At 39.0% G+C, this 22,699-nt stretch overlaps 4 protein-coding genes across 4 annotated transcripts; 3 read left to right on the forward strand and 1 right to left on the reverse strand.

The window, feature by feature from the left end:
* Positions 1-1,143: 1,143 nt before the first annotated feature.
* Positions 1,144-8,699, forward strand: nmt2 (N-myristoyltransferase 2). The gene is made up of 12 exons (XM_074682583.1): positions 1,144-1,347; positions 1,832-1,949; positions 2,553-2,694; positions 3,131-3,249; positions 3,407-3,498; positions 3,585-3,701; positions 3,814-3,984; positions 4,147-4,255; positions 4,352-4,522; positions 4,621-4,788; positions 4,991-5,128; positions 6,055-8,699. Exons 1-12 carry the CDS (start codon positions 1,235-1,237, stop codon positions 6,073-6,075), a joined length of 1,479 nt encoding a protein of 492 aa, XP_074538684.1. The 5' UTR covers positions 1,144-1,234; the 3' UTR covers positions 6,076-8,699.
* A 30-nt stretch (positions 8,700-8,729) lies between these two features.
* Positions 8,730-10,459, reverse strand: rpp38 (ribonuclease P/MRP 38 subunit). Its single transcript, XM_074682586.1, has 2 exons — positions 10,334-10,459; positions 8,730-10,073 (listed from the first exon to the last, which is right to left on the reverse strand). The coding sequence occupies exon 2, from the start codon at positions 10,066-10,068 to the stop codon at positions 9,256-9,258; it is 813 nt and encodes a 270-aa protein (XP_074538687.1). The 5' UTR covers positions 10,069-10,073; positions 10,334-10,459; the 3' UTR covers positions 8,730-9,255.
* Positions 10,460-11,479: 1,020 nt separating this feature from the next.
* acbd7 (acyl-CoA binding domain containing 7) lies at positions 11,480-13,820 on the forward strand. Its single transcript, XM_074682587.1, has 4 exons — positions 11,480-11,618; positions 12,398-12,515; positions 12,611-12,673; positions 13,346-13,820. The coding sequence occupies exons 1-4, from the start codon at positions 11,607-11,609 to the stop codon at positions 13,417-13,419; spliced, it is 267 nt and encodes an 88-aa protein (XP_074538688.1). The 5' UTR covers positions 11,480-11,606; the 3' UTR covers positions 13,420-13,820.
* A 1,496-nt stretch (positions 13,821-15,316) lies between these two features.
* crot (carnitine O-octanoyltransferase) lies at positions 15,317-22,221 on the forward strand. Its single transcript, XM_074682582.1, has 17 exons — positions 15,317-15,543; positions 16,023-16,148; positions 16,368-16,495; positions 16,594-16,775; positions 16,886-17,010; positions 17,123-17,231; positions 17,993-18,086; positions 18,233-18,358; positions 18,460-18,561; positions 18,706-18,789; positions 19,150-19,257; positions 19,351-19,481; positions 19,575-19,698; positions 19,808-19,886; positions 20,997-21,090; positions 21,308-21,427; positions 21,714-22,221. The coding sequence occupies exons 2-17, from the start codon at positions 16,034-16,036 to the stop codon at positions 21,832-21,834; spliced, it is 1,842 nt and encodes a 613-aa protein (XP_074538683.1). The 5' UTR covers positions 15,317-15,543; positions 16,023-16,033; the 3' UTR covers positions 21,835-22,221.
* The last annotated feature ends 478 nt before the right edge of the window (positions 22,222-22,699 follow it).

Genomic DNA, 22,699 nt, shown 5'->3' on the forward strand with positions numbered 1-22,699 from the left:
AGCAACAATCTCTTGAAGAGAGCAGTAAGGAATTCAATGTGTAGATAGACAGAGCTAAGTGCGATTTGTATGTGAAGCCAAACTGCAGGTCCTTTCAGTGCATTTTCTTATATTTGTGTTTTTGGAGCGTGTGTTGGTCTCACATGTGTTCATGTGCACCTATCTGCAACGCCGCCAGTGGTGAGTTGGTCAACATACCTTCAATCAAGGTTCATGTAATTGTAGCAATCATATTCCAGAGTGTGTATATTTCTTTCCTCAACCTCTTCTTGTTAAAAAATGATGTGTGAGTTTGTGTTGTGAATGGCCTCTTCTCTCTTAGTATCCCACAGCAACCTCTAGTTCTGGATGGAGTTGCAGTTCAGAATCCTGTTACTTGGGAGCTTTCATCACATTTGAAGTCTATTATTCTGAATAAACAGCCAAACTGGAAGTTTGTGTGAGTTTGTATTTTAATCAGATATTGGTTGTTTTTTTTTTACCATGTTATGAACAACTTTACCTCCTTTCATGAGAGTTATAATACTTTAAGGACTGAATAACGTCACTATCTCAGTGGATGGCAGTGATTCAAAGCCCTTATATATCCTGTTGTGTAGTATAGACAGGTAAAATACTATTTGATTACTTAAATAAAAAATTACTTATAATATATATTATTGCTCTTGAATAGTTCTTACCTTTAAAGTTGTTACAACATGTGACCATGGTATTTTCGTGAATGAATGAACACTGGCAACACAAGTAATGTTACATTTTTTATTCCCTTTATTTCAATACAAGTAAATATAAATTATTGTTAACCAGCAATCACCAAGTAAAGAAAAGGGAGTCAGTTGTTATTTATTTGATTAATAGGAAGTATGTTTTGAATTATGCTCGCTATTGACACGTTCAGTAGTATGGCTTTATAATCTTGAACTGTAGATGTAGTTTTAACACCCAGCATAGTGAACATATATGAGTCAAGCTGTGTGAAATAAAGTTCTTTGAAACAGATGCATGTTAAAGTGGGATGCTGTTGTTATACATACACGTGTTAACCTTAAAATAGATGATCGTTTAACCCGGGTACCACTTGACGCTCAACGGTTGGAGTCTGGCTTTGCTTTTCCTTCTTGTGGCCTATAGGTGGTGCAATTTCCTTCTGCATTTTCTTTGTTTTTTCCATCCCTCGCCCGTTGCCCGAGATCTCTAATCATACGGTGGCTGACAATATTTTAAAAACACTTATATGATGGCGGAGGACAGTGAATCTGCGGCTAGCCAGCAGAGCCTGGAACTAGACGACCAGGACACCTGTGGGATAGACGGAGACAACGAGGAGGAGAATGAGCATATGCAAGGGTGAGGATGGCCTGCCCGGTCCGGCTAGAAAACGCAGTACCGTTATTTCAGGGAGCCTGTTTGTGTGTGCTCAGTTGGGGTGGCTAGCGCTGTAAAGCTAATGCTAGCCGATACAAATACAGACAGCTCGCCTAAAGGCCGTTAATTCAAGCTAGTAACAACAAGAGAAGTGTCAAGTCAATGCATTTATTAGAGTGTTGGCTTTGTTGTTATGACGTGTGTGCCTTTGCCCAAAAATTCACCCTCAGTTAAGCTTGCGTCCCGACTGAATGACATGATGACAGCTAACGGTTGAGACAAACCGTTAGTAAGCAAGCTACCGTTAGCCTAGCTCAGCTGTCATTCGTTGCTATGGTAGCTAACGTTAGCTCAATGCTTCTGGGGTTGCTTGCAAGCACGCGTGTTAGGACTCAAACAAAGTGAGCTTATCATTAGAGTGAGCGGTGTACTGATGTGCTCCACTTGTTTGTGTTCATGTGAGCAGAAGTCCAGGCGGAGACTTGGGGGCAAAAAGGAAGAAGAAGAAACAGAAGAGGAAGAAAGAGAAGCCAAGCTCGGGCGGAGCAAAGTCTGACTCTGCCTCTGACTCCCAGGAGATCAAGGTGCGAGAAAGACTAAGTGAAAATGTGCAGACCCTCTAATAACAGGAGCTAAATCTTGATCATACATACCTCAAACCACCTTAAATTCATTAAAACCCACGATTTCACGAGTTCCTGACTTACCCATCATACCTTAGTCTTTAAAACAACAACAAACAAATATAAACATAACAATAAGTGTCAACTGTTTGCTTAAGTTTCTTTGGCATGTAAGTAAGTTATTTGGGTCTTTATATACAAATTGCATGTGCAATAGCAGAAATCTGGGTACTTTCAGGATAGCGGAAGCTATGGTATAATGTTCCAATAAAATTTTATACCCTATAAACGACAAAAAATCTTAAATTAAAACACAGAGAGGCTTTGTGCATGTAAACACAGCATTCCAGCTGACATGAATCCAGATAATAAAATCCAAACGGGACTCAAACCTTTTAGTAAATTCCTCTTTATGACACTGAGTTTTAGTGTATACATTATGACATCAGATGAAATGTATGGGCTATTCTATGTTATGTATACAAATATTTACAGTGAATGTTCTGTTGACCTCACACATAAGGCCAACTATTTCTGATCATTGTTCACTCCCTCTACATAAAGAATCCAGGCTTGCCCATTCAAAAGCTGCAAGACATCCAAAGAGCCATGGAGCTGCTGTCCTGCCAGGGTCCAGCAAAAAGTATCGATGAGGCTACCAAGCACAAATATCAGTTCTGGGACACCCAACCAGTGCCGAAGCTAAGTGAGTGCTCACAGTTTTTGATAAACACAAGTTTTAATAAACAAATGTTTATAGTCAAACGATGTTTGAATTTTAGTCCGAACAGCCAATGACATGTCTAAAAATGTTTGTTTTTCTCTGTTTAAAAAATTGCATTTTCTGCATCATAAAAGTTTAAGGGTTAGGTAATTGTTGAGTACCAGCTTATCCATTAGTTTGTTTCAAAGGCTGAAACATCTTTGTCATCATCTTTAAATACAGTTTTTGTGAACCAGTGCCATCTACTGGTTTATTTTTACATGTTAGAGCTGCTCATAGGGTCCCAATAACATCCCAGATGAGAATTCCAGTCAGGGTTCCAGGCATGCTGATTGTGCAAGCTTGCAAGTGTATAAAGGAAATGTGATTGTAGAAATTGTGGTTTTTAGATTTGATAAGAGCTGTTCTATTTTTGCAGATGAGGTGGTGACAAGTTATGGGCCGATTGAAGCAGACAAAGAGAACATCAGACAGGAGCCATATTCCTTACCTCAAGGCTTTATGTGGGACACTCTGGATCTCAGCAATGCAGATGTAGTAAGTGCAGTGTTTGTCACAGACTCTTAAACCTCAGAAGACCAACTAAGTGTATGAAAGAGTCAGGAATTGTAATCATTGCAGCTCAAAAGGAAATTTATGTAAAACATGTTGATCAACATAATGAATCAATAGCTGTCTTGTTTTATTTTCTCAGCTGAAGGAGTTGTACACATTATTGAATGAGAACTACGTGGAGGACGATGATAATATGTTCAGATTTGATTATTCTCCAAACTTTCTAAAATGGTAAGCTGTCATTCCTGATGTCGCTCCTGGCTATCATTTTGTTCAAACTCCCATATGGTTACACTTCTCGTTTCCCCCTCCTGCAGGGCTCTGCGTCCACCTGGCTGGTTACCACAGTGGCATTGTGGAGTGAGAGTGTCTTCAAATAAGAAGCTTGTTGGCTTCATCAGTGCCATCCCTGCAGATATACGCATATATGACACGTAAGCACGCATAGGTTATCATGAACATTTGAATCGGAGCACTGAATGAGGCAGTATGAACCCTTTTGCTGTGATTCACCACTTCAATTTTTCTTCCTTTCTGTTGCCCCAGAGTGAAGAGGATGGTTGAGATCAACTTCCTGTGTGTCCATAAGAAGCTGCGTTCAAAGCGTGTTGCCCCTGTGCTGATCAGAGAAATCACAAGGAGGGTGAACTTAGAAGGAATATTTCAGGCAGTTTACACAGCCGGAGTGGTGCTGCCTAAACCTGTGTCCACATGCAGGTATGCTTAAATATACAGAAGACATAGGCCTCCTTCAGACATTTACCCCTGACAATCTGCAGACTGTTTGTGTTCACACACACACACATGTAATACAGGCAAAGAAATGAGCCATGTGGTAAGAGAGTAATTAGTTTCCTCCTCTGTGTTTGTCTTTGTCAGGTATTGGCATCGTTCTTTGAACCCCAGAAAACTTGTGGAGGTGAAATTTTCCCACCTGAGTAGAAACATGACCCTGCAAAGAACTATGAAACTCTACAGACTACCTGATGTAAACACTCAACACTTATCAGTCACTGATGCCTCTTTACATTTCTCATCAATGTCAGAAACTTATACAGTCCCTTATTTCTACAACCCATTACAGAGCACCAAGACTCCAGGTTTGCGGCTGATGGAGAGGCGTGACATCCAACAGGTAACTGAGCTGCTACAGAAATACCTGAGACGTTTCCAGCTCGCACCGTCTATGGGAGAAGAGGAGGTGGCTCACTGGTTCCTGCCTCAGGACAACATTATTGACACATACGTAGTAGAGGTATCTGGAAACAGTTTCTCTCCTCACAGCTCTCACAGCTTGTGTGTTTCTTGTTTTTGTTTTTTGTTTTTTGAAAAACTTTTTTTCCTCTTTTTCAGGGAGCTAGTGGTTTACTGACAGATTTCGCTAGTTTCTACACTCTGCCCTCAACCGTGATGCATCACCCTCTTCATAGGAGCCTGAAGGCCGCTTACTCTTTTTACAATGTTCATACACAAACTCCACTACTGGACTTAATGAATGATGCACTGATTCTGGCCAAACTGGTAATATTTTTCTCTTTTCTTGTCTATTGTTGAACATTTCACTACCAAATCCTGTAGCTGAATTCAGCACGCTTTGTGTTGTGTCATATATTTTTTTAAAAAGAAGACAATTTATGTCTTGAGTAATTCTGAGGGTAAAACTCAACTTGTCATCACAGTTCTCATGCTTAACCCATTCTGTACTCTCTTCTGTGCCCAACAGAAAGGTTTTGATGTGTTCAATGCCTTGGATCTAATGGAAAATAAGGTGTTCCTGGAAAAGCTCAAGTTTGGCATAGGAGATGGAAATCTGCAGTATTACCTCTACAACTGGAAATGTCCTCCGATGGACCCTGACAAGGTCAGCAGCATGATTTTTAGTCTTAGCTGATTATCAGATATACCAGCACCTGCACAGACTGGGTAACAGAAAATAAGTGGAGCCTTAATAAGTGTTTGTAGAAATGATTGATTACTAATGGAAGTTGCTTGAACTCTCAATCAGAGGGTTGAGGGTTCAATCCCAGCTCCTGTAGTCATATGCTGAAGTGTCCTTGAGAAAGAAACTGAACCCCAGCTGGTGTTCAGTGTTGTGTGAATGTGTATGGAGGAGATTTTCTTATACTGATGTTCCTTTACAGTAGCAGCCTCTGCCATCAGTGTGTGTGGAGTAAAGCCTTGTTCACGCAGAGCTGGGTACTTATAAAAACAAATACCCCTCCATTTGTTTTTTAAAATGATTTTGTCCACACAGCCCAGGACAATCTGCCTGTGAGTGGGGCGCGAAGCATGCAAACCCATATTTTTCAGTCATGAAACTCATGCCATCCAATCAGGATGAACCCCCGTCATTCTGTGACTTTTGAGAACCAAAATCTTTGTTTCCCTGCGTCTACACGAAAAATAGAAAATTGAGTTTTCTTGAAGCATCGTTTTTAGTGACAGCCTAAATATATAGAAATATCCCAAATGCGGACTACATGTGGACATGGCCTAAGTTTTTGAGTGGTCAGAGAGACAAAAGAAGTGCTATATAAGTGCAAGTCTTTGTGCTAATGCAGTATTTTACAGAACCTTGTAGCAAACTGTTTTATAGAATAAGATAGATAAGATGTCAGCATTTTAAAACAGCATTTTAATCAGAATGTACCCATCTTTGCTCTATGTGGTCAGACATGCAAGCTAAGCTACTTAAATCAGTCTCTGGTTTAGTTAGTAAACATTGCACGTTTCTATCTTTACTCATCACAGATATTTTGACAGCTGTATTTAACCCTCTGTTTTCAGGTTGGCCTGGTCCTTCAGTAGCAGGCCCCACCAAAGCTGCTACACAAACACTGATCAAGAGGCCAGAGGTCAGCGACCTCTTGCCATCTTACCTGGACACACAGGTAGCCCAAGCTAGACAATGAGAACTGCAACAACAAAAAAAATCCAGAGTCTGGGAGGCGGTCCAACTGGCGCTTGTGTCATCAAGAACAAATCTCAGTTCACCTAAAGGTGAAAACTCTGAAATCATCAACATCCTGAATGTGAAGTCATGCTATGCCTGAGATACTCATACAGTACAATGCTCCTGACATGCACACTCACATTTAAAACACACACCATTCTGACATACAAGAGGATGCCTTGACATTGTGAATTTTGGTTCGTTTTTCTCCCTCAGCAGTCGCGTTGTTAAAGGGACTGGCATGTTGTTTTCATGTTGCTGATATTGAAATATGTAAATGATAATCAACTGGTTAACATGACCACAAAACAAACATTTAGTTATTGTGTCCCCACTGCAACTGCACACTTGCAGTGTAAGAGGATTGTGAAGGCAACTGACGAGTTATTATTTCTGTGTCGTCTCATATCATAGCTGTGAGTGTGTCTGCTGGCTGTTTCTGGCCTTCTGTAGGTTCCAGATACCCAGAACGTCACAGATGAAATGTAAGATTTTTTTTTTCCTTAAGTATTCTGAAAAGAAATATCAACTTTTAAATGTCAAATACTTTCCACACTCACAGACGCATACACACAAAAAGAAAGGTCTCATCCACCCGGTGCATTGATAAACATGTTTTTGTTAGAAAATCTATAGTTACCTGTACATTTAAAGCCAGATCATATTTATTCCTGTGGTGTGAGACTGGGGTTTGGGAGGGCTGATCCAAAGTATTTTCCTCATAAGTAGTATAGATGTCACCGAGTTTGTTCAGACTATGTGGGTTTAAGTGGTTTTTTGATGAAGAATGTATTACATCAAAGCACAATTTTTGAGTTCATAAACAAGCAAAAGGGTCTATTCTTTTTTAAAGGGTCAGATTTCAATACAGATAGGCTACTGTACAGACTGTTCAACTCTTTTTTTTTAAAGGATATGTGCTGTTTTTATGTTACAAACATGTCTCTGGAGCTGTTCTGTTTAGACTGCACATCTGTTTAAAAGGAGACAAAAGTACTGAAAGCAGGGATCGCAGGGTGGGTACCTGAAGGGCAGGTAGATTTAGAAGAAGAAAAAGGCTGAAAAAGACAAAAATAACACTGAAGACAGAGCTTGTATTTTTATTTAGATTTTGTACAACAAACATACAAACAGTCCTTTTGCTTTAATGACAGTTTTGTAGCCAAAATACGGCTTACTTTAAGAAAAGTGATGTTCACAGTTTTACATGTTTAAAGCAGCATGGGTTGGTTATCTTTTATAAATGGCGGCATTGTCAGTCAGTTTTTGGTTATTACTTGTAAAAGCCTCTTTCATAGTGTTGAACAGATGCCCCTGGAAAGCAGCTGATTATTAAGCAGAAATACAAGAAATGGCTCACAAACTTTCTGTATGTGACCTTTGACTTTAAAATGTATTCTCAAAATCTCTGATTAACAAAAAACTGAGCACAAGATTTAAGGTATTCTGGGATGATTTGTAGAGCATTTATTTGGAATAAAGTGGCAGCATTAACTACAGCCCGTGTCAGTAAGAGCATCCCGTTAGAATTTGTGTTCCCCTGTGGTCCATTTTTATTGACTTATCTAGATGTTTTTTTTAAAGGTACTGTATTTGTGTGTCAAAAAAAAATCTGTCGGCTGTGTGTTGTGTGGCTTAACGTGTGAAACTGTTCAAATATTTGTATTTCTTGCAAATTTTGTAAAACATGATTTGTTTTTGTTCTTTTCTCGAGAGTAATTCCCTGAACTTTCATCTTAAGAAGGGGGCTTCACTTGAACTTTTTTTCCAACTATTTGGCATTTCCCTGTATAAGATCTTTGATGAAAAGATGTTGTCAAACCACTTGTTTTTTAAGAGCTGCTTGTGTACTCAGAAGTTAAAATATTTTATAATTGTCCTTTTGCTCTGAGTTGACTGTTCGTCTTAAACTTAAGTAGAGGCTGCTGTCATTTTCGTTGTCTATTTTTACTGTGTGCGACGTAGTTTCTTCTCATCCCTTTATATATAAGCAAGAAAAGATAACCAACAGCAAGTGCTTCAGGGTTCATGTTTTTTTAATCCTTGAAAGGTTGAATGAGTTTCATTCACAAAGTCAGACTTAAACGGCATTTATTTATCACTGAATCTGGGTTACTGAGTTGATGGTGTGCCTCATGGATGTTGGTTGTGTCACAGATTTGTTGCCTGCAGCTGTTTGAATGAACTGCGAGCATGTCAGTTTTGCTGCCGTGATGATTTTAACGTTGTTACTTGCCACGCCCTTTAGTGAGAACTCAAACCCAAGGTACCTGCCTTATTTAAAAGATGTTTTGTTTTTTAAAATCAAGATTTTTGAGGGGATGGGAGGGTGTACTTTTGAAATGGCATACAGCTTTCTCTAACTGAAGAACAATATTTTTATTCAAATCCATTGTAAGCTGTGAAAAGCTGAAAACTGTACCAGCATCATTTAGACATAACCCCATGCAAATAACAATCTGTTTCAACACACTCGTCAGCTATACCAGCATGGATATTTGATTGAATAAACTCACTTTGAAAAGGAGAATGGCTGAAGCACTTTCTTTTGACATGACAAGGTTATCAAACAAGTTTTCAAATGTATGTGTACAACAGCTGTTGGGGACAGTTTTTTATATTAGCATCATCTGCTAATTTATACAAACAAAATCAAGAACCACTTTAAGTGTTGCTGGAGTTGAAGCTTTTTAGATTTATTTTTCCTCCCCATGCCAGAGGTGGCATTACTGGTGAGCCCGACAGTCCCAGGCCTACCCTAATTTTTTTTTAATTTTGACAGGTCAATGAGCAAGAAGAAAAGTCCAACAGAACAAAACCATTTGAAAGTTGTGTGACCCTCAATGCATCTGGACATTATTAAAATATGAAACCATACAAACCAAAAACTCATGTCCGTTGATGTCCAAACTAAAATCATACAAAAGCTTCAGCAGTAGCCAGTCAAAGTCAAAGAAACAATAAAAACTGTTGCTCTTTTTAAACAAAACATATTTTTCTCTTTCATTAAGCAGTCTCTGATTAATTTCTACTACCTATGACTTTGCCTTTGTTTTTATTTTCTTTGCAGGATTAGGCACTGTTTGTTTCACAGTGAGAGGCTGCAGTGAGCTGGAGGAGGTGGACTCCGTGACCTCAGGTTGACTCTGTAGTTTCCTTTTTTCGCCCTTCTTCTTGTTACCATCCTCTCCATCCTCCCCTTCAGGGCCACATGGCTCATCAGGTTTTACACCCTGCAGTGCTCCACCTGGTAACCAGTGAACACCTAGAGGAGGAATCCTAGGTGAAATAGCCGTCACCGTGTCAGTGAACATGTCATCATCTCTAGAGGTACAGTTTTTGAATCCCAGTGCGAGGACACTTTTCAGCCCCAGTGGTTCAGACATGCTCTGGCTCAGCCGAGGCACCTGGCAGGCCAAGACACCTCTGGTTGCACTGAGAGCAATCAAATGGTCTGTCATGTGTTTTGGCCTAACAGACTTGCACACGAGCACCAGTTTGAGTTCGTTCCTCTCCAGAGCTTTGGTGACCTCATTAATACCAATGGCCAGTTGTCCCCTGGCTGCAGCGTTTGTCCAGCCCCTATGGGGGGAATCCTGCGCCGAGACGACCTGGGTCACTTCAGGAACAGATGATGGATTCTTTGCTTTCTTTTTCTTCCAGGGGCGAAATACTTTTTCCTCTTTTTTCTGAAGCCCCACGGAAACCAGTTTATCCTTGATAGTATTCAGGATAAAATGCATGTCTTCTTGAGGTATTGATCTCCATTTTGGAGTGAATGGTGAGACAAGGTAAGTTTTTGCTTGGACGTATTTTTCTTTTTTCTTCTTCTCCCCCGAGGTGGCCATCCTCCCTTAAAATCAAGATAGGAGAAGTTTTTATCACAATGAAAGCTATACTGCTCAGTGTCATGTCACGGTTAGTTGTTATTTCAAGAAACAATTCCAACGAAAATTAAATTATGTAAGCTAACAGAAAAAGGGGTTTTCGCGCACAGTTTTTCTCACGGTTAACTGTTCTGAGAACTCTCTACGCCTTTACTCTCAGGTATACACGTTATCACTATCAGCTGACGGCCACCCAACGTTGAAGAGCAGTATCAGCTAGCCATACCTGATTTTTATTCCAGTTTAAAGACTTGTTTGATGCACTAAGTGTCTCGTTATGATGAGCGCTAAAATATCATGGCATGGCCATCGGGCGCCGCCATTTTGTTTGATGCTCAAAACTTTATTTGTAACTCAGCACAACGACAATTTAAAGTTGACAGCTAATGCTATAAATGTGTATGATTGCTCAGACACGACGTTCCTTTTTTCAGAAGAGCCCCTCCTAATTCAATATATGCTGCGAGTTTTAAATGGAATCCTTTAATTTTATCCTATCGATTTTTGAGCATATGTAAACAGTATTCTGTAAAAATGTTTGCAACTAACGCTCCAAGGGATCAGCTTCCATTGACACGATTAAACACATTTTATTCTTAATATCATTGGCTCATGATAGTAATTCAACTGGAAATGTACATTTTCACTAACAAATATCTTCAATTCTTCTTCTTCTTTTTCTTCTTCCTCCTCTTCCCCCCCCCCCCCCCCCCCCCCCCCCCCCCTCCCCCGAATATTAAAGGAACTGTGAGGTCTAAGTAATGTTGAGAAAGTCTCTCTTCTGGATATATGCCAGATAGGCAACATAACTGTAGATGCAGCCTCAAAGGTGCGTGCAACTCCTTTTGTTTACAATTTTGAGTGAATGTGACAGGTCTGACAGGAAACTTTGGAACCGTTGTGAATTACTTTTTATTTTTTATAACACCAAGTTTCAATCCATGTGAAGAACAACTTCAATTTTAACTAAATGGGGTTTTACAGGGAACAGGCTCATTTTATGGATTGATCAGTTGCGCTTTACCAAAAAAAAAAAAAAACGTCAAGTTTCGAAATGTATAAACTCCTTTACTGATAAAAGTCACATTAATCGGCCATCTAGTAAGTTTAAGATATCTTTGGCGGAATAGAACCGTTCTGTAAATAGCCAAAATGTACCCAGATTAGGGTTAAAATATGGTCCAAATTTTCTCGAATTATCTCTAGAGAAAAACAGTGAATCATCCCCATGTAATACTCAAACAGGACCGGCTCTTTGAATGGAGCCTTGACTTTGTACGTGTTTGTGAGCGTGCGTGCGCGTGTCTGGGTGTAAGCAGAGCGTGTGACAGGCAGCCAATCAGCTACTCGGAAGCTCCAGGGTCCCTCCTCTGTGCTCTTCTCATTGGCCGAAGGAATCACATTGATCAGCTGTGCTGCAATTACAGCTGCGCAGATCCGTCCAGCCAACGGGGGATATACTGTATATTTGTCTGAGCTGAGGGGTTGCAGCTGTGAAAATGTCGAATCAGGTACATTTTGTTCTGCTTTTACTGTCATTTGATCGTTTCATTTTACTTCAGTGTTGTAGGCAGCAGTCCGTGGTAGGTAACAGCCAGTCACGTTGATGTGAATAACGGTTTTACGCGGGGGTCTTTTACATGCCTGCTCGTGTAAATGCTGACATCCATCTTTGACAGTATGGGATGTGGTGAGGAGACTGAACACATATTTTTTGTTTGCTCTGTGATCTTTGTAATGCGGGTTGCACGACACGTTGTGGTTGTAATTAAATGGAAACCTTAAAACCGCCTTTACATATCTAAATGTTTACTTTAGTTCATCATTTTACAGTTATCAAATGCGTCTAAATTTCTACAGCATTCTAGTTTTGTTTTCCCCTCGTCTTATAGTTTATAATGATCTCCTCTGTTGTGTCTTAGTCCCCTTGTAAAGTAGATTATTCAAGTAGGCACAAAAGCACTACAGCCTCGAATAAAAGCCTATTGTTTGGCTCTAACTTGTGCAACAATAGGTTTCCCAGGCTGTGCACCCTGACCGGAATACTACGCTCAGATTTCTCCTTCATTGATGTAATCCGTAACTGATTTATATGCACATGCTCATATTCTGTGATTACTTTATGACTCAAACATGCATCCCTTAGTTTGATTTATCTGAGAGGAATACTACATATCAATACACAGTAAACATATCTGCTTAACATAATGAATATGATTTTAATGATTTGTCAAAGTTACTCATGCAAAGTTACTCGAATATTTCTTTCTGGACCATCTTTTTCCCACAGGCAGAGTTTGAGAAGATGGCAGAGGACGTGAAGAAAGTGAAGACTCGACCAACAGACCAGGAGCTGCTTGATCTGTACGGCCTTTATAAGCAAGCAAATGTGGGAGACGTGGACACAGGTGTGACAGATGTTTGCAGAAAGACGTTACCATTATTATGCAGTGTTGCCTTAATCTTGAACATTTCTTCTTTTGTGTTTTAATACATTTTGTAGAAAGGCCAGGGATGCTGGACTTAAAAGGAAAAGCCAAGTGGGACGCCTGGAACTCCAGAAAAGGTATCAAAAATGTTTGTTGGTGTAAAATAAAGCTAAATTCAGCACTTTTGTGTGATAAAACCTGTCAAACAAAACTCAAAAATGCCTTCAGATACTTAAAACAAAAGTTGCTGGAGTTCAGTGTTCACACAATAAAAATCCCAGCAATGCTTACAAGAGCATTTTACCATGTTTTTACTTAACTACATCAAGACTGGATCCCTATGGTTGCTGGGTGGATTTTATCATTCAAGCTTTATTTGAAACATTCATCTCATTTCCCTCATTTAGGACTTAAACTAAAAAGAATTCCCACTCAGATCTCCATCAGTATTTATTCACACCAGATCCAGGGAACACAGTGGTGCTCCTGTCAGTACACTAACATGCCTACAGTGAAAACATAGTTGCTATACAGACTTGCTAATAAGTTCTAAATACATCAAAAACGTTGCAAATTTAGCTTTTCCTTGTTGGTGTAAGATTAAAAAAATGATTCATCAACAAATTTAGTTTAAGTAATCATTTCAGTTGTCAGTCTATTGACCAGTTTTAGTCAGTAAATCTGTACCAAAGTTTTCTTTTATTAGAGCAACATACCAACCAAACCTTTTACCATATCAGCTAAACACTGCAACACATTAATCATTTCTGCTTGTAATGAACATATCTTGTATCTTCGCTCTCTTTCAGGAATGTCCAAGGAAGATGCCATGACAGCCTATATTGCACTTGCAAAGGAAATCATTAACAAATACGGCATGTAAGGCCTTCAGTAAATGAAAGGGACCGAATTAACCCAGGAACTTTCTACTAACTCAAATAAATGCTGCTGTCTACAAAACCAGTAGCCTTCTGCTTTTAGAAGCCATAATATTTTAGAATTATGTGTAAGAAGTGAACAGATTTGCTTGTTTTTAAAATTTTGATTACTCTCCATAGCACCTCCATCTGAATAACCTCGTTGTATTGGCAGAGGTTAAAATTGTAAGACTGTCAAAGTCCTCTATAAATTAGCTCATGAAGATTTGTGTGGTGATCTCCATGTGCACAGCGATGTACTGTACTTTTTGGTACTTTGAAATGTGGCTTGGTTACTGATCAGAGGTAGACAAACTCAATGTGAATACACTGCACATTTTCACAATAAAACCTCTTCTGCACTGTTTTTGTGTCCTATTATTTCAGAAACTTTTTTCCAATGAAGATGGAGATAAGGAGCAAGTACGCTTAAAGCACTTTGACCAAAGACAGAGCAAGTCAGAGTCAGACTGTGGAACTAAAGGTTACAACTACTGACAACTTAAGGAGTCAGAAAAGAGCAAAAATAAGATGACAGCTCAATTGGAATGGTCCTATGTAGAAAATCATAGCAGTACCCCATTCTTCTGTTGTCTAAGAAAGGCAAACCTAGTTTTTCATATGTCCAATCCTAGACCAGAGACAAAATGCAGTGCAGTGTGGTACACTGAGTCAAGCATTTTCATAGAGACAGAACCAGAATCAGATTTATTCACAAGTAGTTTTTATATTACGAAGAATTTGTCTTGGTCTGTTGGTGCAAAAAGTTAGCAAACAAAAAATTGCATTGATAAAATGATATTTAGAGTGTTAAAAATGTGAATGCATGCAAAAGTGAAAAATGAAAAACAAAATATCTACACTGAGAGAAGATGAGATAAACACAATTTACAGAAAAGTAGCACATGTAACTGTCCAGTGTGCACATAAAGAAGGGCCTAAAATGTATGGGTCCACGTCTGTATAGGGCTTACAATATACATTCAGGTTTTCAAAGATTTAAATGCCCGACCCTCTAAAATTAAAACTGTGACTAACACATCAAGATAAAATGAGCAAAACTTAGAATACCTTTATGGGATCCATGTTTTGCTGCACAGCATATTTCCAAAAACTGTCTTTTGATTCATCGACCTGCAGTCCGTCTACATTCATCTTATCGTCTACTAGAATTGTTTTTCAAGTTATTTTAATATTTTTTAAATCTCCTAATGGTTCTGCTCCTTCTTATTAAACAGATTTGCTTTTATCGTATATGACTATGGGTACTGTCAGACATTCAGGCTGTAAACATTTAACTTTGCCAAAAGTTCACACAAAAACGTACACTGAAGCAGCTTTTACTATCACTGTGGCTCAGGTCAGGGGCCCCAGGACGGTCTGCCTGAGGATCTGAAGGCTTCTCAAGACCTACCCATAAGTCTGCCTTTAAACTGAGTTTTATTCTATCTTATTTACCAAATTCAAATTTTAATCTATTTGAAAACCATATTATCTTTATCTATTAAAATCACAATAATTTTGAATATTTGTTTAATAAGTTGGCTATCTTTTTGTTTAATTATTTACTCAATCCTTTATCATCTCTTAGTTTCTTATTTTCAAATTAGTGTATAATTCCATTGCCTTTCACTGCTTCAATTATTAAGTATTTTTTTTTATCACATTTGTTTATTTTGATTTGGTTGATTTAGTTTCTTGTATTGAGTTTAACATCTTGTTTCATTTGTTTAAAGCACATTATATTACTCTTGCATTGTCTGTTAAATCTGCCATAAAAAGTCTGATTGGTTTAGATCTTATGAGTGTTTATAGTGTGGCCATAACTCTCTTGTTTAAAGCCAGCAAAAATAGAGGCTCTACCATCAATGGCTCATTATTTATCTTATCAAATGTAGGGCAAGTGTAATGGCCCGCGCATGCGCAGTAATGTCTTCCGGGCTGGTACTCAGGACAGCTCGGTTCACTGGGGGAAAGGTGAGGAGTTCTACTGCATACAGAAACACACACATCTCGACAATCCTGCTGGATGTAAGAAATCTCCTCTAAGCGTGGATGTTAAGAGCTAAAGTCAGCATAACCTGAAGAAGGTAAGAAAAGATGTATTTAAGGTTTAGACTGAAGTTTCTAAATCAGATGTTTAACTGCATGCCGATGTCGATATTTTTGTCGAGGCGTATAAACAAATAGGCTATCTGTGGATTGTAACGACTACTGCTTTTAGGGCTAACGTTGAACGCTAAAAACAGTTTGTTTTCTACCATGTGAACCTGCTCCGATATATTCTCAGTTCAGCTCAGTTCAGCAATAATAGTGATTAAAATACAGGTGACTTCATGCACCACATATCTACGCTGAGTATTTACTTTAACAAAATATGCCAGTTTGTAAAAGAAGTACCTAAATGCTTAACGCTTATCTTTTATTTTTTACGTTAACACTATGCATAATGACTGATATTTACTCCCTGGGTTGTTGGTGTAAAGTAAACATTTATCATGGACAGCAATTCAGCACTGATTCAAGCCACTCCTCAGCTACATGTCATTGTTTTTTTTTATCATTTCAGAGGAAGAGGAAATGGCTAACAATTTGTCACAGTCTCTGCCTGAGCGGACCTTCCAGTATCAAAGCAGCCTGCCATCCTTGCCTGTTCCGACACTAGAGATCAGTCTAGCCAAGTACCTGGATGCAGGTAGGTAAAGTTAATGATTCAAGGATCATATTTAAACAATAAGGATATTGAGTGTGCATATCTAATTAAGCAAACACTGCAAATGAGTCCATGTGTTCTCCAGTAATAACTGCAGCATCTGTTTGTCTTGAATCAATATTTCTAAACCATCACATCTTAATGAAAAATATCTGAAAATGTGAGAGAATGAGAAATTTAACTCCATTTGTTCTCCACCAGTTCGCCCATTTGCAGAGTCTCAAGCAGAGTACAAAACTACATCAGACATTGTGAAGAAGTTTCAAACAGGTGTTGGTAAAGAGCTGCACCAGAAACTGCTGCAGAGAGCCAAGGCAAAAAGAAACTGGGTGTGTTATTGAGCTGTTTATATCTCGCCTTTGTTGTACCTTTTTGTTTTTGTTAAGTCATTGATGTTTTTTCTGGGTTGAATTTTTTTGTCCCCCAGCTGGAAGAATGGTGGTTAGATGCTGCGTATCTGGAAGTCCGCATCCCTTCTCAACTGAATGTGAACTTTGGTGGCCCTGCACCCTACCTGGAGCACTCCTGGCCTCCAGCAGAAGGAACTCACCTGCAGAGGGCCAGTATTGGCACATGGCATACGCTACAGTACTGGGATCTGATCCGCACGTAAGACATATTGACAAATACATATATATATATTTATACAAAGTTAGTTAATTCTGTGTTACTCAGAAGTTGCTTTCCTTTTTGTTATTACCAACGCTTTATGTTTTTAGAGAGCGGCTGCCTCCTCAGAAAGCTGGCAAAAAAGCTTTAGATATGGACCAGTTCAGAATGCTATTCTGCACCTGTAAAGTACCTGGTGTAAAGAAGGACACAATTCTGAGCTACTTTAAAACAGGTAGGTTGGTCTAACCTCTTATCTCTAACCTTTAGACACACTATCATACTCCGTTACCTTTTTCAGCTTTCGTATCTCTCTTGTGTAATGTGCATTTTGTTCTGTGTCACAGAAAGTGAGGGTCAGTGCCCCTCTCATATAACAGTGATGTGCCGGGGAAGGATCTTCACATTTGATGCACTCTGTGATGGGAAAATCCTCACTCCTCCAGAACTCCTCAGGTAGTGCTAATGCACAAGTAAACACATCAGTTGAGATTGAAGCTCTAATGTGAAACCAAGCAGCGGAGAGGGGGAAACTCCTTTGGAGTGCCTGTGTGAGGGCGCTACGTTTATGGTATCTTTAGGAAACAGAGATGGGGGTGCTGTCAAGCTGGGTATACAAATGGTCTTGGATCTGTTTTTGCATACAAGTTGCTCCCCAAATGAATAAGAGAGATGTACAAGGAGATAAAGGGACAAAGGAAAGATTTAACTAAATTACTTAAGTCTTCTCTCTTTCAAAAAGTAAAGACTTTAAAATAATATCAAAAAGAAAATTGAAAGTTTGTTTTGTGGCATGTTATAGATTTCATCACATCTGATATTTTTGTTTTACAGAGTTAAAATGAACAAGTTCAGATCAGCTTTTGCATCTTCCTGGGTTTAGTTTTCTTTATGTGAATTACTGCAAACCTGTGATCAGACAGGGTAAACTCCATGTACACAAAAAGTCATAAAAAGCGTTGAATTCAGTTTCCTCAGAAAAGGTTGAAATATTTTGGATTAAATTTGTCATTAAACATATTTTGTATGTGATACAACTCACATGGGCACTATAATAGCTTCAGTTGCTGGGAAGCTCTGCTGTATTCATTTGAATTTGCATTATGATAACTTCTCAATTGATTTCAATTGTCAATTATTACATCTTATCAGACACATACAGACCCTGTTTACATTGATTTTGTCTCTGAGGTGAATTTTTTCCCTGTGCATTAAAGGCAGCTGAGCTATGTGCAGAACGTCTGTGAGGGAGAGCCCGAGGGAGACGGTGTCGGTGCTCTTACCTCAGAGGAGAGGACACAGTGGGCAAAGGTAGGGGTGCTCAAGATTGGGTACTCTGATGTTGGTCTTTAAGAGCAAGAGCCAGTGGAAATTATTGACTCGTGAAAAGGTTCTCATATTACAAGTGCTCTAAGAGGATCTGTACTGTAAGCATTTTGTGTACACTGTCTCTGCAGGCCAGGGAGCATCTGATTAACATCGATCCACACAATAAGACCATCCTGGAGATCATCCAGAGCAGCCTGTTCATCATTTCTCTGGATGAGGCCAAACCTTACTCCTCTCCAGAAAACTACACAAATGTATGAGCTGCCCCGAATGTTTTCATGACTTCATGTAATCTGGCTGTTTTTGAAGAGAAGAGCTTTGTGTTTTGATTGGGTCTTAATTTTCCTGAACACAGATGGCCCTGGAATCGCTAACTGGAAACCCCACAATCCGCTGGGGTGACAAATCCTACAACTCGATTGTGTTCTCTGATGGCACTTTTGGATCCAACTGTGATGTGAGTTTGAGTTTGTGGGTGACATGTTTTGGGAGTTTGTAAATACATGGTTAAGCATTTGTGGATATTTTTTATTTTACTTTGTACAATCATCCAAAAAGAGTTAAAAGTAATAAATGGAACTTGATCCAAACTGTTTTGCAGCATGCACCATATGATGCCATGGTGCTTGTGTCTTTGTGCTGGTATGTGGACCAGCAGATCAAAGCTACAGAAGGCAAATGGAAGGTAAACACTGTCTGTTACTTAATTCAAGACACTAAATCATAACTAAGGGATCTAACAGGATTGTTATTGATTATTCGGGATGAATAAAGTATTTCATCTATCTATCTATCTATCTATCTATCTATCTATCTATCTATCTATCTATCTATCTATCTATCTATCTATCTATCTATCTATCTATCTATCTATCTATCTATCTATCTATCTATCTATCTATCTATCTATCTATCTATCTATCTATCCATCTATCTATCTATCTATCTATCTATCTATCTATCTATCTATCTATCTATCTATCTATCTATCTATCTATCTATCTATCTATCTATCTAACAGACTTTAGTATCTTTGCTTCTTTAGGGCTCAGATGTTGTCAGATCTATTCCTCATCCTGAAGAGCTGGTGTTTACCTTGGATGAAAAAGTCCGCAGTGACATCCACCTGGCCAAACAACACTACCTGGAAGCGGTGAGCCTGTGATCAACACCAAACTATACCAGATGCTACAAAGCCTCAATGGTATGCCACCTTTAACTGTCTACACTGTTTCTGGTTTCACAGACCCAGGACCTGCAGGTTGTTTGTTACGCCTTTACATCATTTGGAAAATCAGCAGTAAAAGAGAGGAAGCTGCATCCAGACACCTTTGTTCAATTAGCAATGCAGTTAGCCTACTTCAAACTGCACAAAAGGTACAGACTTGTTGTAAAATTAGATCAAAACATGTCACATGTCTTAAGATGAAGACTTGGCTGATCACACAGGTCTTCTTTTCCTCCTCACAGGCCAGGATGCTGCTATGAAACCGCAATGACTCGCAAGTTCTACCACGCCAGGACAGAGACAATGCGGCCGTGCACTGTGGAGGCTGTGAAGTGGTGCAACGCCATGTTGGACCCCAATTGTGATGTGAGTGTGCTGATGTTGCAAAAAAAAACACCTTTCTGCCCACTCTCATAAAGTGAAGTGGAAGCAATCTGAACAGATTTAAAACCCTGTATCAACATTTTCCTGCCAGGCTAGTCACAGGAGGAAAGCCATGCTGAGTGCCTTCATGAAACACGACAAGCTGATGAGTGAAGCTCAGGAGGGACAAGGTTGGTCAGCTTTTCATCCGTACGCGCTTGATGATTTTAAACAGGACTGTTGAGTTCAGGAGCAGCTCTTACATGGTGTTAACAGATTTAGCTCCTACTTTCTTTGTACTTGCCTAGATCAGTGGTTTTCAAAGTGGGGGCCACCAGGGGGGGGCCTCAGAAAATTGGAGGGAAGGGAAAAATAGGATCTAATTATTATTTCATTGAATTTAATTTATTTTATTTTATTTTATTTTTTGTTCTATTTCATTTTTAAATTTTTTATATCCAGAACATATAACATGTAAAGTGCCGTAATCATCGGAACTGTGCTTTATGAGACAGCTGCAACTTCATCATGACAATGTCATGATCTGTGTCGACCTGGCAGTTTGCACATGTTATTTAGCTATCTAAAAAACTAAACTGAACTTTGAGGCTCTTTCCCTGTCTAACTACTGACTACATGTAAAAGAAAAGTATTCCACCTTGGCTGACAGAGCCTTGAAATGCTTTCTCCCTTTTGCAACAACCTACTTGTGTGAGTCTGGCTTTTGTTTTCCAATAATTTTCCTGCTCTAAACAAAAGTAAAAATTATTCTTAAGTGAACAAAATTTAGAAAACACATTCTTAAATTTGACATTTATTTTTGGAACAATGTCTGTTGGTTTCCAGAGGGGGTCCCCAGCCAGAAGCAAATGCTCTCTGGGGGCCTTGGTATTGTAAAGTTTGGGAACCCCTGGCCTAGATGAAGCACTTGACAAAACCATTAAATTAAAAAAAACACCAAAATACATCAAATCAATCTTGAATTTGTAGATCACAACAAGCTTTGTGAAGAAGATTAAAAGGAAATGAATAAACTACCCATGCTTACACATTATTGTTTTGTTTTCATGACAGCATAAAAAAAATGATTTATCACACAGCCAAAGAAACAATGTGATAGCACCACCTGCCAGCAGAGGGTGCTATCAGACTAACTCAAAGAGGCTGAGCTCTTAACATTGTTGGTGATGATGGTGTTTATGTCATATTTTGTGACCTCTTGTTGCACTGTGCTCAGATAAAATCTAATGATGTCTGTGCTTCCAATACCAGCCCATGATATTTTCTTACACTGTCACCAGGTTTTGACAGGCATCTTCTCGGCCTGTATCTCATAGCCAAAGAGGAAGGTCTTCCCACTCCAGAGCTCTTCCTGGATCCACTCTATGCAAAGAGGTAAGACACACTGAGTTGATTACTCCTGTAAAAGAGCTGGTCTTTACATTTTTCACAGTATGCCTTTGTGTGTAGATGGAACTTTCTTGTGCAGCCTGTAAGTTTGAGCTATTTGTGTTTGTATCATGTGACTAAAATGTTGAAAAATAGTTGTTGAGCAGTACATGAAGCTATTTCTTTGCATCTACCTGTACCTGGGTTGTGTTTGTGTCTGCAGTGGTGGTGGAGGTAACTTTGTGCTGTCGTCCAGCCTGGTGGGCTACACCACCGTTCTTGGGGTCGTAGCTCCCATGGTGCCTTATGGATATGGCTTTTTCTACCGCATCAGAGATGACAGGTGGGCACATGAGACATTAGCAGGATTCTACGCTGCTACTTTTCTGTGTTGATACGTTTTCACCAACTTCTTTAATTTTTACAAGAGGTTGTACGCATGAAAACACTCATGAGGTCATTATTTATTTTGAGGTGTTTTACCTGTCTTCTTGTATATGTCCCAGTTTTAGTTGTGGCATTTTGTTTTTATTTCAGAGCAACATTGTCAAGGCAGTAGAATTTATAAAACATTAAAGACTTCCCCTACATCCTCAGAGACACTCTCCATCTTTATCTTCCTCCTACAGAGTCGTGATCTCTATCTCAGCGTGGAAATCTTGCCATCAGACGGACGCTGCAGCACTGTTCAACAACTTCAGTAGCTCCATGCATGAGATGTTCCACCTTGCCACGACATCTCAGCTTTAAACAGTCAGACCAACAGACTGGCTGGATGACACGTCAATCTACGAACGTCAATACACATACAGTTTGAACACTGTCAGATCGTAGCTGACAGCTAGCAATAGTCCTATGTTTTCTCAGCACAAATCAATGCAAAGGTAGAGAATCAGTGCCTCTGAGTGATATCCACTGGGTTTGGCTTCGGAAATTGATTTATCTCTTCCTTACTATGAGTGATAAATAAGAGTTTTGTCTAAATTTATGTTTTGAATGTATATATTCCCTGATTTTCATGATTGTTATCCAATTTTTTATTGGAAATGTTTAATTTCAAAACCTGATAGTATTAATCCACTTTGAAGGAGTTGAGTTTTAAGATGAGGCCTTAGGCTTTCTCTTCATAACCTCTTGCTTTTGAATTAAACCAGGAGCAAAGCGTATCATCCCAGCCCTAATGGTAGCTGATTTCAATAAATAAAACTGGTTTACCATCAAATGTTCGAGATCCATGATCACAGCTGAAAAACAAACAAAAAAAGTTTGTTTTTTTCTGAAAGCTTAATTCTGATTTTCAGACATGACAGCCACATATGTTGAAACTTAACTTTTCAAGTTGAAACATTTTTGTTCATTAAAGGGAGGTCATCTCTAGAAGTATGAAGTCTATACAGTCACACACAGACGCACCATGTTATTTGCATTAAAAGCCTTAAACCACTTTGTAATCTGCTTGTGATCGTGAATACTTTTAAAACATAAATTAAGAATAAGATTAGTTTGTGCATAAATGTCCTTAATTTGGACTATCATGTGAGGTATTATTTTAGTCAAAATCTTTTTATTGACATACAGAGTATACAAACAGTGCAGTGCTGATCGGCCACTGATA

The sequence above is a fragment of the Halichoeres trimaculatus genome, unplaced genomic scaffold, assembly GCF_033239565.1.
Source record: "Halichoeres trimaculatus isolate MK-OKI-2021-1 unplaced genomic scaffold, fHalTri1.1 fHalTri1_scaffold_12, whole genome shotgun sequence".
Classification (NCBI taxonomy): Eukaryota; Metazoa; Chordata; class Actinopteri; order Labriformes; family Labridae; genus Halichoeres; species Halichoeres trimaculatus.

Excerpts from the sequence above, each read along its gene's own strand:
- nmt2 (XM_074682583.1), top strand. The coding sequence starts at position 1,235 with ATGATGGCGGAGGACAGTGAATCTGCGGCTAGCCAGCAGAGCCTGGAA. Across the intron at positions 2,695-3,130 it reads CCAACCAGTGCCGAAGCTAA|ATGAGGTGGTGACAAGTTAT; the intron begins GTGAGTGCTCAC and ends CTATTTTTGCAG. Across the intron at positions 4,789-4,990 it reads CACTGATTCTGGCCAAACTG|AAAGGTTTTGATGTGTTCAA; the intron begins GTAATATTTTTC and ends TGTGCCCAACAG.
- rpp38 (XM_074682586.1), bottom strand. The coding sequence starts at position 10,068 with ATGGCCACCTCGGGGGAGAAGAAGAAAAAAGAAAAATACGTCCAAGCA.
- acbd7 (XM_074682587.1), top strand. Across the intron at positions 12,516-12,610 it reads TGTGGGAGACGTGGACACAG|AAAGGCCAGGGATGCTGGAC; the intron begins GTGTGACAGATG and ends TACATTTTGTAG. Across the intron at positions 12,674-13,345 it reads CGCCTGGAACTCCAGAAAAG|GAATGTCCAAGGAAGATGCC; the intron begins GTATCAAAAATG and ends GCTCTCTTTCAG.
- crot (XM_074682582.1), top strand. The coding sequence starts at position 16,034 with ATGGCTAACAATTTGTCACAGTCTCTGCCTGAGCGGACCTTCCAGTAT. Across the intron at positions 16,776-16,885 it reads TACTGGGATCTGATCCGCAC|AGAGCGGCTGCCTCCTCAGA; the intron begins GTAAGACATATT and ends TTATGTTTTTAG. Across the intron at positions 17,011-17,122 it reads TCTGAGCTACTTTAAAACAG|AAAGTGAGGGTCAGTGCCCC; the intron begins GTAGGTTGGTCT and ends TCTGTGTCACAG.